This window comes from Mastigoproctus giganteus, chromosome 13 (assembly GCF_048544385.1).
Source record: "Mastigoproctus giganteus isolate SK-2022 chromosome 13, ASM4854438v1, whole genome shotgun sequence".
Classification (NCBI taxonomy): domain Eukaryota; kingdom Metazoa; phylum Arthropoda; class Arachnida; order Uropygi; family Thelyphonidae; genus Mastigoproctus; species Mastigoproctus giganteus.
Window position 1 is genome coordinate 56,847,671 of NC_143587.1, and position 17,181 is coordinate 56,864,851.

The 17,181-nt window shown below is 36.9% G+C and overlaps 1 protein-coding gene across 1 annotated transcript in view; it reads left to right on the top strand.

Moving 5' to 3' along the window:
* Positions 1 to 17,181, top strand: part of mTor (serine/threonine-protein kinase Tor) — a 704,297-nt gene that overhangs the window by 475,703 nt on the left and 211,413 nt on the right. Inside the window, exons 32-33 of the mRNA XM_090387576.1 lie at positions 1,432 to 1,571; positions 10,006 to 10,106. Coding sequence (XP_090243702.1) covers positions 1,432 to 1,571; positions 10,006 to 10,106 — 241 coding nt within the window. The remainder of the gene's footprint in view (positions 1 to 1,431; positions 1,572 to 10,005; positions 10,107 to 17,181) is intronic.

Here is a 17,181-nt window from a genome sequence, read left to right on the forward strand (position 1 = left end):
AAGGCTGATAGTCTGGTGTTGGCTGCATTCCTTGGTATTGTGCTTTTTGGGGAAAGGGATCATGACTATTGTGCAATGATCTTGAGGCCATGAACCTTCTTTGTACATCTGGTTTGTTAAGGTGAAAATACATTCGTGTAGCTCATCACCACCCTCTTTAATGAGCTCAATGGGCAAGGAGTCAATTCCTGCTGCTTTTAGTGCCGCTTCAAATTCTTCTTCGGTTATTGGCAGGTCTTCTGTGTTGTCTTCTGAGCCACTCCTTTTGATTTCTATTTCTTGTTGGTGGTCTTTTTGGTAGAGTTCGGTGATATATTCTTTCCATCTTGTTTTTTATTTCTTCAGGTTCTGTCAAAAGTTTCCCATGTTTGTTGTTTATAGTGCTGGATCTTATTCCCTTCTTCCTTGTGAAGTGTCTAATTTCGTTGAAAGCTAGATATGATCTGCCTTTTTTATCTAGATCTTCAATGAATCTACACCTCTCACTCTACCATGTTTCCCTTGCTTGCCTACACTCTCTTTGTAGCTCATTCCTTAATTTCTTATATTTTGCTACACCTTCTTCAGTATTGTTGGTTTTCCACATGGTGCAGTGAAAACTGTAATTGATCTGTAAAGCAGTAAAAATCAGTTCTGTGGAGTGGTAGATCTCACAACAAAAACAGTGTGGATGCCTGTCTGATGTCTGCTGCCAGAGTATATCATGCTAACAGTGAAGTTCAGAGGAGGTTGGGTTCATGATGATGATGTGGAACTGTTTCTCTTCTAATGGCTTAGGACCTTTTGTGGTTATGTAAGGAACCATAAACAGGATAGTGTCCCATGCCATATTGCCAATGCTGTTTGAAAAGGGTTCATGGACATTAATGTACAAAAGTTGAAATGACTAGTATAGTGCCCCACTTTGAACCCTGTAGAGCACCTATGGGATGAACTGGAATGTTGGGTGAGGAATTGTGGAGTGTGCTATGGAAAAGGGGGACTGAACTGACACACCGTGATTGTGATTTTGGCATGAAACCAAAATGTGTTTGGATACCTTTTGGAAGGCAAGAGTAGCATACATATTATATGCCCCAAAACCCACCCTGCTTATTCTCATGAGTAAGCAGGGCAGGTATGTTTGAGTCTGTTGATTCATGTTGATTAGACATTTTAACTCAGATTTGCCCACAAAAATCATCCCAAAAGGAATGATTTTAATTAAGAAACACACAAGCACATGATATTATCTAAGCCCTAATGACAGTAGACTAGTACTCTTAAATCCTGTTTTTAATAAAAACAGTTAAAATATATTTTTAATTGCAATAAAAACATATAGAAAAAATTTAAATGTTGCATCATTTTTCTGTAATAACCATTTCTGACTTTCCATAAATGCATTTCATTTTTTAAATGTGTTTTTTTTTTTTTTTTTTTTTGTCTTAGAAAGTAAAGGAACGGTGGTATGAAAAGCTGCACGATTGGGAAAATGCCCTTCGTGCATATCAGCAAGCCAGAGAACAGCGACATGATGATATGGAATTAATCATGGGACAGATGAGATGTTTGGAAGTATTAGGGGAATGGTATGTCAGTTTTAATTATTTTTTTTCTCTTCTTCTTCTTCTTGTTTATGATTATATTGTATGTTATTATCTTTTTATGAATACATACATAGAGCTACATTTCATGTGTAGACTCCCAGGAGTGTGTATATAGACCAAGTTTTTTTCAATATTATTTCAAGTACATTTCATATAATGTATCTGTTTATGTATGAATTGTCTTAAAATTTGTCCGGCATATGCTGCCCTCCGTCATCTGTGTTTCCAACTAATAGTTGACACAGTTTTAATAGATGGCAGTACAGAAAGGGTTTTGAAAATCAGAGAAGGACATCATATTAAGAAATATTGTTCAAGGTTTAGGCCTAAATGGTTGTCAAATGAACTAATGAGACTCGTAACAGAGAAGAAAAATGCATGGGATACATATAAATTATCAAGCGACTCAGAAGCCTATGGCAGATATAAGTTAATCTGTAATCAGGTGACAAAGAAGATTCGGCAGGCGAAGGCAGATTACGAGAAATCCTTGGCAAAAGATGCTAAGAAAAACAGCAAGGATTTCTTTACTTATATAAACTCTAAAAGGAAGGGGATGAATCTGATTGGTCCACTTGACATCGATGGTTCGACTGTTGATGATCCTGCTCAGATAGCAAACAAACTGAATGAGTATTTTGCATCTACATTCACACGTGAGGAATTATTAAGGTTTGAAAATGGCAGAAGGTTATCAAATTGTAGCAAGATACTTAATGATTTTGTAATAACTGAGAGCAAAGTGGAAGAGAAATTGTTGAAGTTAAACGTAAGAAAAGCACCTGGGGTGGATGGGATCTATCCAGTTATATTAAAGGAGGCGGCAAAGCAACTAAGCAAACCCTTAGCCATAATTATGAGAGCATCCTTGGACTCAGGGGAGGTTCCCACGGACTGGAGATGTGCAAATGTATCCCCAGTTCACAAAGGAGGATCGAAGGGTGACACGAGTAATTACAGATCAGTTAGTTTAACTTCTGTTCCGGGTAAAATAATGGAGTCGCTGGTTAAAGATGCATTGCAGGATCATCTAGACAAGACTGCAGCAATAATTCAGACACAGCATGGGTTTGTTAAGGGAAAGTCTTGTCTGACAAATTTGATAGGATATTATGATGTGGTTACAAAGGAACTGGATGCAAAAAATAATTTTGATATCATATATTTGGATTTCAGGAAAGCTTTTGACACTGTTGCGCATGGAAGACTGTTGTACAAATTGGAGCAGAATGGTATTAAGGGTAAGTTGCTACAATGGATAAAAGGATGGTTGAGTCAGAGAAGACAGAGGGTGGTAATCAATGGGTGCTGCTCTTCTTGGACTAATGTTATTAGTGGTGTCCCACAGGGTTTGGCGTTAGGTCCACTGTTGTTTTGTATATTTATCAATGATATTGATGAAGGTATATCAGGCTTAATGTTGAAGTTTGCAGATGATACAAAGGTTGGCAGGGTTGTTAATGACAGTAATGGCAGTGTGCTACTGCAACAGGATCTAGATAATTTGGGCAGATGGGCTAAGAAGTGGCAACTGAAGTTTAACCTTGACAAATGCAAAGTACTGCATATGGGTAGAAGTAACCCCAGAGAAACGTACGAACTGTGTGGTACTACACTTAAGGTGGTAGAAAATGAAAAAGACCTGGGAGTAATTGTGCAGGCAGATATGAAGTTTTCTGAGCAATGCAGACAGGCTGCCAGGGCAGGTCATGGGGTTTTGTCAGTGATATATAGGAATTTTGCTAGCAGGGAAAAGGAGGTGATTATCCCTCTGTATAAGGCAGTGGTCAGGCCACGCCTTGAGTACTATGTACAGGTCTGGAGGCCTCATTTTAGGAAGGATGTAGATTTACTTGCGCGTGTACAGAGAAGGGCAACAAGATTGGTGAGGGGAATGAAGGGATCCTGTTACCAAGAGAGGCTTAAGTTCTGCAAATTGCAGTGGCTGGAGACTAGGCACCTGAGCGGTGATCTGATTGAGGTATATAAGGCCTTGAATGGGTTGAGCACGCTGAATTCTGATGGGATCCTTCCACTTGTTCAGATTACGAACCTAAGGGGGCATAAATTCAAATTAAGAAAAGACAGATGTAGAATAGATGTGCGGAAATTTGCCTTTAGCCAGCGGGTGGTTAATTGCTGGAACAAACTTCCATCTGTCGTTGTGGAAGTTGATAGGTTGAATAAATTTAAGGTTGATTTGATTTTGATTTGATTTGGTAGTTGTTGGCGCATCGGCTTCTATGACCATATTGCACCTCCCAAGGTTTTTTCAGTACTTTGATCAGAGCCCGAGGCGGGAATCGAACCCGCGACCTTTGGGGTGCCGGGCAGGTACTTTACCCACTCGGCTAGCCCGGTCGGCTGAATAAATTTAAGGAGGAACTGGACAGGCATTTGGAGAGAATGGTGTGATTTTTTTTTTTTTTTTTTTTTTGTTGGCTGATGCTGCATAGGCTCATACATTTGCTTTTGCATCACATGCCACTACTACTACTATATCTGCATTATGGCCAAAGTAGCTTATGCGCCATCAAACCTCCATATCAACAACTACTATATCTCTCTGTCATTGTTGTCCAATTCTGGCTTTTGTAAGCAAGAATTTGACATCAGTTGAAGAAATTTTCTGGAATTCAGATTTATTTGAAGAATACGTATTATATTATATTATATTATTTGAAGAATATATTTATATATATAACCATACAAATAAATTAGAATGAGAGTTAAAATAAAATAATGCCAGCAGTATGGCAAGACAAGAGCGAAAATAGTCGAAATTAAACCTAAATTAAATCAAACCAAACAGGGAGGGAAGAGAGTGGGGTAACAAGAGTAAAAATATTGCAGCAGAAACTCTAAAATAATTTAGAAAATCTAAATATAAGAAAAATAATTCATTGAATTTTGAAAGCCAATTAAATAAAAATTTAATGGCGCCCCCTCTGACGGGCACCAGGTCCAAATTTATGTGAAATATCACCAACAGAGAGGGGTAAACCATTACAATGAAACAAAACAAAAATAAACCAGAAATAGACTGACCATTACACCCCATCTCGACAGGGGACCACAAGGCCAATAATGGTCAGGGAATCGCTGCATTTCGATCGTTAGACAAATTGCCGAAAAGGAGAATCGATCGAAAGATCAGTCCACCATCCGATCCCCAGATCGAACCACCAATGCAGGCGATTTGAACAAGCGGTGGTCCTGATGAAAGAAAATTAAAAAAATAGAACAGATATGAGCACTCCAGTGGATCGGATGGTGGATTGATCTTTTGATAGATTCTCCTTTGCGGCGATTTGTCTAGCGATCGAAATGCAGTGATTCCCTGACCATTATTGGCCTGTGGTCCTCTGTCGAGATGGGGGTGTAGTAATGGTCAGTCTATTTTTGGTTTATTTTTGTTTCATTGTAATGGTTTACCTCTCTGTTGGTGATATTTCACATAAATTTGGACCTGGTGCCTGTCAGAGGGGGGCACCCACCGGGGTGCCCCCTAGCTTTCAAAATTCAATGAATTATTATTCTTATATTTAGATTTTCTAAATTATTTTAGAGAGTTTCTGCTGCAATATTTTTACTCTTGTTACCCCACTCTCTTCCCTCCCTGTTTGGTTTGATTTCAACTATTTTTGCTCTTGTCTTGCCATACTGCTGGCATTATTTCATTTTATTTTTTATTTTAACTCTCATTCTAATTTATTTGTATAGTTATATTTCAAGCATCATGTGGAGGAATATGTTTTTTATTTTATTTTTATTATGATAGATTCCATTTCCAACTATTTATTCGTTATTCAAACGTTATTAAATGTTATTCAAATATATGTATAATTATATATATATATATATATATATTATATATTCTTCAAAAAATATAAAGGCAATCCCCGTATAACACTGTACTTCTACAACACGATTTCGCTCTAACACGATTGATAAATTGCGGCAATCCTCGCACAACACGGTACTTATATAACACGGTTTTGCTCTAACATGGTTAAAGAATTTTGGCAAACCTCGCATAACACAGTATTTTTGAGCATTTCTGCAGAGAAAACCCTACTATTATTCCCAAAATCCTGAAATAAGATAGTAGTGAAAGAGCTATATGGCAAAGTTCAACTAAGAAGATAGACTTCACAGCACTCCGTGGAAGGAATCCCACCATGAAAGAGAAGGAAGGCAAGTCTTCTGAACTGTGTTGTATTGGAAAGGATGCTTAGATAAAACTCTAATTATTTTAAAGTAAGGATAAAGTTGAAGAAATTATGAGAAATTAACAAAAATGTTTAGTATTGGTTTATTGGTTGAAGTTGTAAAGAAAATTAATATTGCTAAGTTAAGAGAGATATATGGAATTGTTAGTATTCTATTCAGTGAGCTTATGGATTGCTGTTATGAAGAAAAAGATATTGCTGGTTAAGAGAAATATGAGGAAGTGATTAAAATTGAATTAGTTTACTGTTTACAGCTGTAGAGAGAGTTCATATTGTTAATTGAGAGAAATGTTATGGAAACGATAGCATGTATTAACAGATTAAATGAGAAAAATGAAATGAGAAAAAATTCAGTTGTGTATATACTTGTAAGTAGTTTTGTATGAAAATTGACTTTTGTTTTATAATATTTGTGTCATTGCTCATGAGAAACTGACAGCTCACACACACACACACATATATATATATATATATATATATATATATATATGTGTGTGTTATCAATGTTTATCTAGACATTGATGGCATTAATCAGCTCTTCTCACCCTTGTTAGGTTTTTGTTTTTTGTTCAGGTTTTCACCTATTGTATCTTACTTTTATAACTGTTAACTAATTGCCATATCCACTATATATATATATATATACACACACACACATACAAACACACACTATATGGGAAAATCTCTCTCAGGTCCTGGAAATTCTGATTTTTTAACCCAGTCAGGTACCTTAGTGCTTGAGGGGAGCTGCTGTACGGAAATCATAACAATGGCCACTGACGGCAGTATTAAGGTAAGGGAAATAAAAATTAATAAATAAATAAATAACTCCCACATCTCAGATTTGATTTCCTCGCCAAGCTTAAACATCAAACCCTTTCTTTCGTTAATACACATATAGTGCCATAAAAAGTCAAAAAGGAAATATTTTTTATTTTTGATAAAAAAGGAAATAACATTTTTTGAAGGTGAGGGAATAAGGGGGGGATAAACTGCAACTCGTCTACGACTATCTCAGTACAATAGCACCAACCAGCACAGAATCCCAAAGGGCGTTTTCTGCCGCTAATTAAATATGTACCAAAATTAGATCCAGTTTAAACGATAACACTATTGATTGCTTATGTTTATGCAGAGCTTACTTTATTCAGACAGGTGGTGTGGATGCTTAAACATAACTAAATTTGCAGTATTAATAATATGCATATTTTTTGCTTTTAAAATAACTGTATTTTAAAATAACTGTGTTTTTGTTATTAAATTATTTTTAATAATTTTTTGTCAGAATACTTATTGTAATAAAAGTTTCATTTAAAACATATTCGAGTAATTATTGTTGTTTTTTTCTTACTTTATAAAATTTATTGAGAAAATTTTTTTTTTTTTTTTTTTTGGAATACCGGTATTAAGATTTTGACTGGTAATGTGAGCCCTAATCAGGATGTTTCCTTTTTAAGTGATCTAAAAGTCTTGGTTGTTTCATAGCTTCGTTTGAAAAACAACTATTATACATAAGACACATGGGCTGTCTTGAGTCGGATGGGCTTGCAATAAAACCATAAGCTAGATATTCATCCAGATACCATGGACACTTTTTCTTTTCAGCACTTGATATGATTGATGTTGGGTTGATAACAACAAAGAATTAAATAATAAAATATAAACTATTTTTATTTAACTCTCATAGCCTAGATCACCCCAGAAGCACTGTGGATCAAAAATTAACAACTTCCACAAGGAAACAATAAATCAATACTACAATAACATGTCGCTTAGAAAGTAGAAACAATAGACTGAAACGTTTCCTCATCCCATCCATGCCTCATATATTGGCCAATGAAACAAAAGAATAAATAAATGTTCCGAGGCTCTAGGCACTTTTATTCCGAAATGTGCTAAAATAAATAAATTTTTCTTCTAGTTTAACACTTTGACTGTGATTCACATCAATTAACGTGACTCAGGTTTCAACTATGATAATTGATAAACCACCTCAATTGACTGAGCAACCATCACTTCGATTCTTCTAGTTTCGAGAACATTCGCTAGATAGCGGTGTATGTATATTGAATTGAAGCTCCTAGAATCGATTGTGCATATGTTTTCTGAGCTTGTTTTTCGTTAGTCACAGTGAAAAGAGTGGTGTTGTTTTTTTGTTTTTTAATTTTTCCCTTCCTTCGTAGGCCCTGGGTACTGTGCCTATGGTGCCTATTGGGAAATCTGGCCCTGCACCACACCACTGCCAAGGTCGTAGTTGTTGGAAAGGGACAAATGCCAGAGATTGCAGAGACATTACCTCTGAAAGCAGTTGGGCATTTAATGCCTAAAGGAAAGGTGGTTGAATTAAATCACACCCACTATCTTCCTTTTATCAAAATTTCTCATTCACTCCTGATATAATATCCTAATATGTTAAAAATCAGTTGTCTCAGGGGAAAAGAAAACCCAATGAGAGAAATTAAATATTAAGAAATAAGACGTCATTGGGGGGGATGAACTTTGGAGGGACAATAAACCATTGTAATGATTTTTAAACCATGATTTTTACATGCCAAAAAAAAAAAAAAAAAATTTTTTTTTGACCCCGTTGAGAATCCCTGGCATAAGGCAACAGTTGGGCCGTATGTTGAGTACTGCATACAGGTCTGTAAGTATCATTTTAGAATGGATATGGACTTTGAATGATGCAGAGAAGAGCAGCAAGATTAGTGAGGGCGACAAAAGGGTGCTCTTACCATGAAATTTTCAGTGCCTGAAGACTAGGCACCTGTGAGGTGTTTTAAGGCTTTAAATAGATTGAGAAAGTGCAGTGCTGATGGAATAATCACACACACACACACACACACACACACACACACACACACACACACACACACACACACACACACACACACACACACACACACACACACACACACACACACACACACACACAAATTCAAATTGAGGATGGTTGCAGGATCGCTTGTGGAAATTTGCCTTCAGCTAACCATCAGATAGTTGATTGCTGGAACAAATTTCCTTGTGGTGTTGTAGAATTGGTATTTTGAATAAATTCAAGGAAGCTCTAGACAAGCCATTTGAGGGGGTGAACAGGTGACGTGCGTGCGTGTGTTGACTGATGTTGTATAATTTTACTTTCTTACATCATTGTCACTATTAATGCTATTTTTGTTTTCCCAGTGCTTATATCCCACCAAACTGACAAAGTGTTTCACTGGCCACCCATACCAACTGGTGTGCTGCCTTAGATTCTTAGATTAATCAGACTTTGCTACAATAATAAAATCTATGTAAACTGTTCATATGGGACAAAAAGTGTTATATTAGCTTTGATAAACAGAGTACTTCATTAAGTACAGTGGCATTAATCCCAGTATAACATGTCATCTGGAGAGCACCAGAAGATGGCCAAATGACCCAAGATGTGAAAGGACCTGAGATAATTGTATAGTCTGTATCGGCGATACAGGAATTTTTTCAGCATGATGAAATTCGTGATTATTCCCTTTTATAAAGCAGTCTTTAGGCCACATCATGAACTCTGCATACAGGTTTGGAATGCTCATTTTAGAAAAGATGTAGAAATATTGGAAAAGGTGTAGTGAAGAACAGATTAGCTAGTGAAACAAAAAGGTATTCTTACCAGGGAAGACTTGAGTTTTTAAATTGCGGTGTCCTAGAAATTAGGCATATGTGTGAAAATCTAATTGAGGTGTTCAAGTCTTTAAAAAGTGTTGAATAGAGATGTGCAAATGAAGTGGGAGTTATTTTTGCTGAAGCTGTATAAACTTGCCCCCTTGGATTGGTTTTCTAATATTAATTCACAACATTTTATCCAAATTATAATTATCGACCAATTTTATCTCATCAGTGTGATAGCATTAACCAGTTTTAAATCTTATATTAGCCAAGTGTTTTTCTCAAGAATTACAAGGTAGGCAGAATAAAGCAAATGACAGAATATTTTTACCATTGGTGTATAAAATGTTAGTACTCCTTTTTTATTAAATAGTTTCAGTGAAAGATTGAATTTTGCTAATAGATTCACAATGATTTTTGAATGTTAATTAGAGTTCTCTTGCTTCTTTTTCTTTAATACTAATTATGGTACATATGTTTAAAGGAAATAAATTTTTATAAGTTTTAAATCTTATTACAGACATTTTGATATGTATACATAGGGCTCAACTCTATCAGCTAGCTAATGATACTTGGCCTAAAGCTAACGAAAATTATCGCCAGAAGATGGCACATATAGCTGCTGCTGCTTCATGGGGTCTCAGTAAGTAAATTGTTTTCAATAACAGATATTTCAAAACAGTGATTTTTTTTCCTTAATAATCTGTTAATAATTCCATCCTGAAGAAAATTAAATAAGAAGTTTATATTATTATCTAGTCTTCAGGTACAACAGAATAACTTTTGTGCATAAAGTGTAACTGTGTCTGCATTGAGCCAACTACAAGTAAGGAGGTACAGCCAGGCCTCACATAATGCAAGTTCGATTAATGCAATTTTCAGTTAAAGCTAATTGAAAAAATTATACCACTTTTCACTTTACATGATGCAAATTTCCAGTTAACGTGATTTTTTTTTTTTTTATGCAATAGTTGAAAAAGATTTGAACCATGCGTTAAGCTCACCGCAAGTGGGACGGGCAATAAACCAACGTGTGCCTGCTGCCCGCCTTGGTGTCTTCCACAAAACCATCGGAAGAAGACGTGTTACTTGTTTATTTCCTGCTAATCAAGTCAATAAAGTCACTTGCATAAAAATTCAAATTTTTAAATGAGCCAGATGAAAATGTTACTGTGAAGGAGATAACAGTAAAAGAATTAGATGAAATCTTTCGTATTGCAGAGAACCTCAAACAATATTTATTTCGCCAGGGCCTAAAGAAGATTGTTGTCGGCTATTGGAAATTGATTGATGAAAAGAGAAAGTCAACACTGTTCAAATATTTCTGCAACAGTCACTTCTTCGTTGTGTATTTTATGTCAGTTGTTCCCAAACTTTGTCAGTTCACGGCACCCTTTGTGTCTCAGTAATTTTTTCAAGGCGCACCCAGACCAAAAGAAATACCCAACAGTTCCGTTTAGTAGTTAGGTTCAAACAACTTAATAAGAAACGTTGAAACTGTGAACTACCTCAAGCTAGTAGTTCGCACGGTGTCCGACTGATGTCAAGTATCGCTGTGTTTCCCTCGAAAATTTAAAATATTCCACGGAGCACAGTTTGGGGACCACTGTTTTATGCAATAAACATTTAATTCCATAATTATTTTCATTAACTTTTACGTTGTATACAGTTAAAAAGTTATTTAAAAGGTATTTTTAAAATTCTTTATGGACATTCCAGAAGGTCAAGGACCAATTATAATTTTCCATATTGATTATTATATTCAATTAACGCGTTTCCGTTTTGCACAGTGCGCTTGCAGGATGAATTAATCGAGGCCAGCCTGTATTAGTATTAGTCAAATAGTGCAAGGAAGCCACAGGCTTTTGCTGCACCTGCCAAAAAAAAACTAGATAATAAAATACAAATTATGTCATTCCCTCCTCACTTGGGTATCTATCAAATTGACCTTTTAATTCCTTCAAACTGTCAGCCTCAACTACTTGCGAAGGCAACTTTTACGAGTAATCAATGACTAGCTGGGGCTAAAAGAAAACTTCCTACAATCTACTCTAAAGCTGTTCAACTGTAATTTGAATTTATGGCTTCTAATTCTGGAATTCTTTATAACAGTGAAAATTCAAGGTGCTTGGTGCGTAGCCCACATAATCAACATCTTTCCTCATATGGTCACCTTGACATGGCGCATTATAGCCTTAGATGCTAATGCACCATAAAATCCTAAAATCAAAGAGGGCGCTGACTCTCTTTAAAAATTACAGCTGTGAATTACAGGCTCCGAAAAAGCTATGTGTTTGTCTTTTTATTTACCTAATTGTTATTTTATGTTGTACTTTATACGTAGTCTTATAGTTATTGTTACGCTGGTTATTTTTATTTTTAATTTAGATAAATAGTTTTTGTGGATTACTACTTAATATACGTAAAACCGTTATTTCGTTCGAATCTTGCAGCCATTATTTTTGTATAGAGTTGTAGGGAATTCAAATTTTTAATTGCGCTAACTAGGCAGCTCTAATGTATGATTATATAGCATAATACATATCACTGCATTTAGGATTCTATTAGATAGCGTAGTATTGACAATTAATTAATTAAATTTATTGATCTTATTAATTTAAAATATCATGCCCCAGACTAGAGCAGCAAAGCAATGGGCACAAAACGGCACGAGTGCTGTGACTCGGGGGAGAACTGGGGGGGGGGCAATTCTCCAATGCATCACAGCCTAAAAAATTGTGCAACTTGTTACAGACTAGCTTATATCTGCCATAGGCTTCTGAGTCGCTTAATAATTTATATGCATCCCATGCATTTTTCTTCTCTGTCATGAGTCTCATTAGTTCATTTGATAACCATTTAGGCCTAACCCTTGATCAAAGACATCCTCCTTGGCTAGAACATGATCTAGCCAAGGAGGATGTCTTTGGGGGTTCCAGGTGCAGAGTGTCTAGAAATTAGGCATCAACTCAGCGTTCTACTGGGCGTCTATGAGAGCTTGAGGTATAGGGTAGATACCCTCGAAGAAATTTATGAGGGCCCATCAAGCTCTCAGCTGCCCAACTCAACGCCAGAGCTCACTCCTGGGCATTAGGCAACGCAGTGGTAATCTCCAAGGCAGAATGCACTGGTCCCAAAGGAACTAGTTATTGTTGGTGACTCTGTTGTCGGGGAGACGGGGAATATGTTGTGTAAAAAGGATAGATGGAACAGGACCAGGGTATGTCTGGCAGGGGCAAACGTTGATGACATTGTAAAGCATATATTATCTTTTAAGGGCACAAAGGGTGATATTGTTGTACACGTTGGCACCAATGACATTAAGAGTAGGAGATCTGCAGATTTACGTTGCAAAAAAGTCATGAGTTAGGGTTAAATTTGAAAATGTCTGCAGTTCTGCCCAGACACGATAGGAGGGAGTTTTTTTTAGAATTTTTTTCAGTGTGGTCTGTGCTTGTTAACAGAAGAGACTGCTTCTACAGGGATGGGATACACTTAAATTGAAAGGGTGCAAGAATATTTGCTGATGCTATCGAGGCAGTGTTAGGTGAGTCGGAAAACTGCTAGCTTGGGGGGGTGGATTCACAGACTAAAAGGTTAAAAGTAGCTGCAGGCAAAGGTGATTCTTGCACTACTTCTATTAGAATACGCAGCGGTGTGGAGCGAGGGGTGTTGGGGTTTTCAAGGACTGATGGCAGTCATCGTGCAACAGGTGGGTATATGGAATGTGTTAGGGTAACTAATAATAAGAATAGATACATATATACATATAGGACATAAATTCAAGTTATGGGGGGAAATGTTTAGATTGGACTGCAGGAAGTTTTATTTTAGCCAGCGAGTTATAAATTACTGGAATAAGTTGCCTTCATGGGTGGTAGAGGCAGACAGTTTGGGGAAATTCAAGGGTCATCTGGATGGTGCCTTCGGGTAGGGGAGGCACGTGGGATGATAGGTTTAATTTCCTTTTTTTCATTAATTATTATTATTTATTTTGTTTTTATCATTGTTTTGTTTGGATATTTTTTTTTATTTTTTTTTTTTGGCTGGTGCAGCGTAAGCCATAGGCTTTCTTGCACCATGCGGCCATTACTAATACTAATACTAATACTTGCATGTATATCAATGCTAGAAGTATAGTAAATAAATTTGATGAATTTGAAGTGTTGGTCAAGACATCAAAGGCGAATATTGTTGGGATAGCAGAGATGTGGTGTCACACAGATATAAGGAATGCAAAACTGGAATTTGGGGAGTACAATGTGTACAGAAAGGTTAGAAAGGATAGGAAGGGAGGAGGTGTTATGCTGTTAATTAAGAAAAAATAATATCAAAAGAAGTGCATGCAGTTGATATAGATGAACAGTGCACTGTTGAGTCAGTTTGGTGTGACAAAAGCACTGTGAAAGCAAAAATAAGAATAGCAGTGTGTTATAGGCCTAATGACTCGAATGAGTACAATGGACAATTGTACGGAGAAATAGAGTGGGCTAGTAAATCAGAATGTCTTATAATGGGGGATTTTAACTTCCCAGATATTGACTGGAACTTGTGGTCTTGGTCACTCACACACTGGTAAGACTTTTGTGGATTTATTGGATGATCGTTTTCTGCAGCAGCATGTTCGAGAGGTAACCAGAGAGGGGGCGCCTCCATAGCCAGCTGGGGAGGAGCAGCAGTGCGTAGCACACGCTTCTTGATTAAACGGGGGTTCGAGCCCGTCACCACCAAATATGGAGGATGCAGAAAGGTAAGGGAATGACCACCGCATATCCCAGAGCAATATGGCCTTAGTTGCTAATGCTTCTAAAAACCAAATAACAACAATAACCAGAGAGGGTAATACTCTTGATCTCTTGATCATTCATGTAATAAGAGAGGATAATACTCTTGATCATTCATGTATTAAGAATTTGCAGATAAAGGAACCACTAGGTGGCAGTGATCACAGTGTACTGATGTGGGATTTACTTAAAGATATAATTACCATCAGGGGTGAAGGAAAGGGTTTTTGCTTCCATAAAGGTGAGTACAGTGGTCTCAGACAGTTTTTAAATTCTGTACAGTGGGATCAACTGACGATGTTACCAACAGTAAATTCTAAGTGGGAAGCATTCAAGGAATTAATCGTGGATGCTGCTAAAAGTTTCATACCTATTAAGAATTATTGTTCAAGGGTTAGGCCTAAATGGTTATCAAATGAACTAATGAGACTCATGACAGAGAAGAAAAATGCATGGGATGCATATAAATTATTAAGCGACTCAGAAGCCTATGGCAGATATAAGCTAGTCTGTAATCAGGTCACAAAGGAGGTTAGGCAGGCGAAGGCAGATTACGAGAAATCTTTGGCAAAAGATGCTAAGAAAAACAGCAAGGATTTCTTTACTTATATAAACGCTAAAAAGAAGGGGATGAATCTGATTGGTCCACTTGATATCGATGGTTTGACTGTTGATGATCCTGCTCAGATAGCAAACAAACTGAATGAGTATTTTGCATCTACATTCACACATGAGGAGTTATTAAGGTATGAAAATGGCAGAAGGTTATCAAATTGTAGCAGGGTGCTTAATGATTTTGTTATAACTGAGAGCAAAGTGGAGAAGAAATTGTTGAAGTTAAACATAAGAAAGGCACCTGGGGGTGGATGAGATCTATCCGGTTATATTAAAGGAGGTAGCAAAGAAAGGAGGTGGCAAATCAGCATTTGCGAACCAGTTCCCGAGGGAGTAGGTTGGACGAGTATTCAAACGTTGAACTGGCCGACATGCACCTCGCCTATGGAGCTGCAGACTGTAACGGGCGCGCCGCTCTGCGCTTGTACTAGGAACGTTTCCCGCACAGGCATGCTCCTCATTATAAGATTTTAATCGTATGATGAGAAGGTTACGTGAGACTGGTTGTTTCACGAGAGGCACCATGAATCGAGAGCGAACGACGAGGACGCCAGACAATGAGTAGAATGTCCTACGTCTTGCAGAAGGCAATCCGAGTACGAGTACTCGAGCGATAGGCCAACGATTGGGTATTTCCCAATCCACTGTATGGAGGATACTGTCAACAAATCAAATGAGTTCATACCATCTGCAACGCGTCCAATCATTGGAGCCTGCGGATTATCCACTCCGGAGGACTTTTGCTACTTGGTTTCTTCAACAGAAATGGTTCGCAAATGCTGACTTCCAGTGGGATCGCTGTTCACGTGACCTCCCGTTCAACGTCCTCTACCGCATGACGAAGCCATTTCAGACCCTGCAATGCTATATGATTCCGATTCGTCTTTGTGCCCCCTACACCTCCTGCAAGTTTGTCACACTGGTAGTAAATCACCCTGTATGTGAAAGCACATATACATCTTTTTTAAAAAGCTGTAAATGTTAGGTGAAAACAGTTTGGTTTAAATTCTAATATATCTAAATTACCACTGTCATACCACGTGGAGTTTTAATATAGTTTATTTAGAAATTACCTAAATTAATATACAACGAGTAATGTTTTGGGTATCTTGCCGATACCCATCATCAGACCCTGCTGACCGATACCTCCTGCGTCTGGCAGGAGACCTAAATGGGCGGCCCATTTAAGTCTATTGGATCGATACCTCCTGCCAGATGCTCAGATATAAATGGGCAGCCCATTTAGGTCTGAGCATCCAGCAGGAGGAGAGGCCTTCATCCTGCAGTGGATTGAAAATGGCTGATGATGGGTATCGGCAAGATACCTGAAACGTTACTCATTGTATATTAATTTAGGTAACATCTAAATAAAATATATTAAAACTCCATGTGGTATAAGAGCGGCCATTTAGATATATTATAATTTAAATGGATAGGAAACACGTAACGTCCTTCCCTAACCGTATTAAAACAGTTTGGATTTTTAAAATTGGCACTAAAAGTCTACCCAAACCTAAACTTATTTGTTATAAGTTTTTCAGATGTAGATATTAGATTGATATTAGATCTTATACATAAACAATTTTCCACTCTCTAAGAGTGTGATGTTAGTTGGAACTGTGGCATCTTGAATTTGACACTGACTATTCATCTAAGATTTGTTCCTCCACTGTGCTTAGTTACAAACAAACATATTTAAATAAAAAAATAATAATAATTTTTTTCCCCTTTAGATGCAGGAGTTATGTAGTATGATCTAATCTTCTTATGTATCATATTACATTCATTAGGGTAGTAATCAATTGTCAACTGTTATATTTGCCTTTGTACCTTTTTTCAATGGCAAATTGTGAAGAGAAACTGAAGTATATAAACTGTTAATGATTTAGCAGCATTTAACCCTGTTTGACACACTCACTCACACAATAAACAAAAGACACTGGAAATAAAATTAATTAAAAATAAAATCAAATGCTAATATCAAGAAATACAGCACTCTCTCGATTTACCAGGATCGGATTAACCAGGACATTTCAAGACTCCAAATTAAAGGAAAAAAAAAAAAAAAAATCGACCAGAAATCTTATATAAAATTCAAGTAATAAATATAAAGGTATAAACAGATGTTTTGCAAGTCATAAATAAGTGACAAGAAGCAGCATTATAAGTTGTCATTGGGAGATTAATGTACCTATTATCTTGCAACTTCCCGCTGCCTTCACACCTGCCGCTCAAAATAAAGACAATGTTTAGTTTGTGTTAGTGCGTCGTCAATTGTTGTGTTTTGTCACACTGCAAAAGGGCAAATTTTGTTTCATT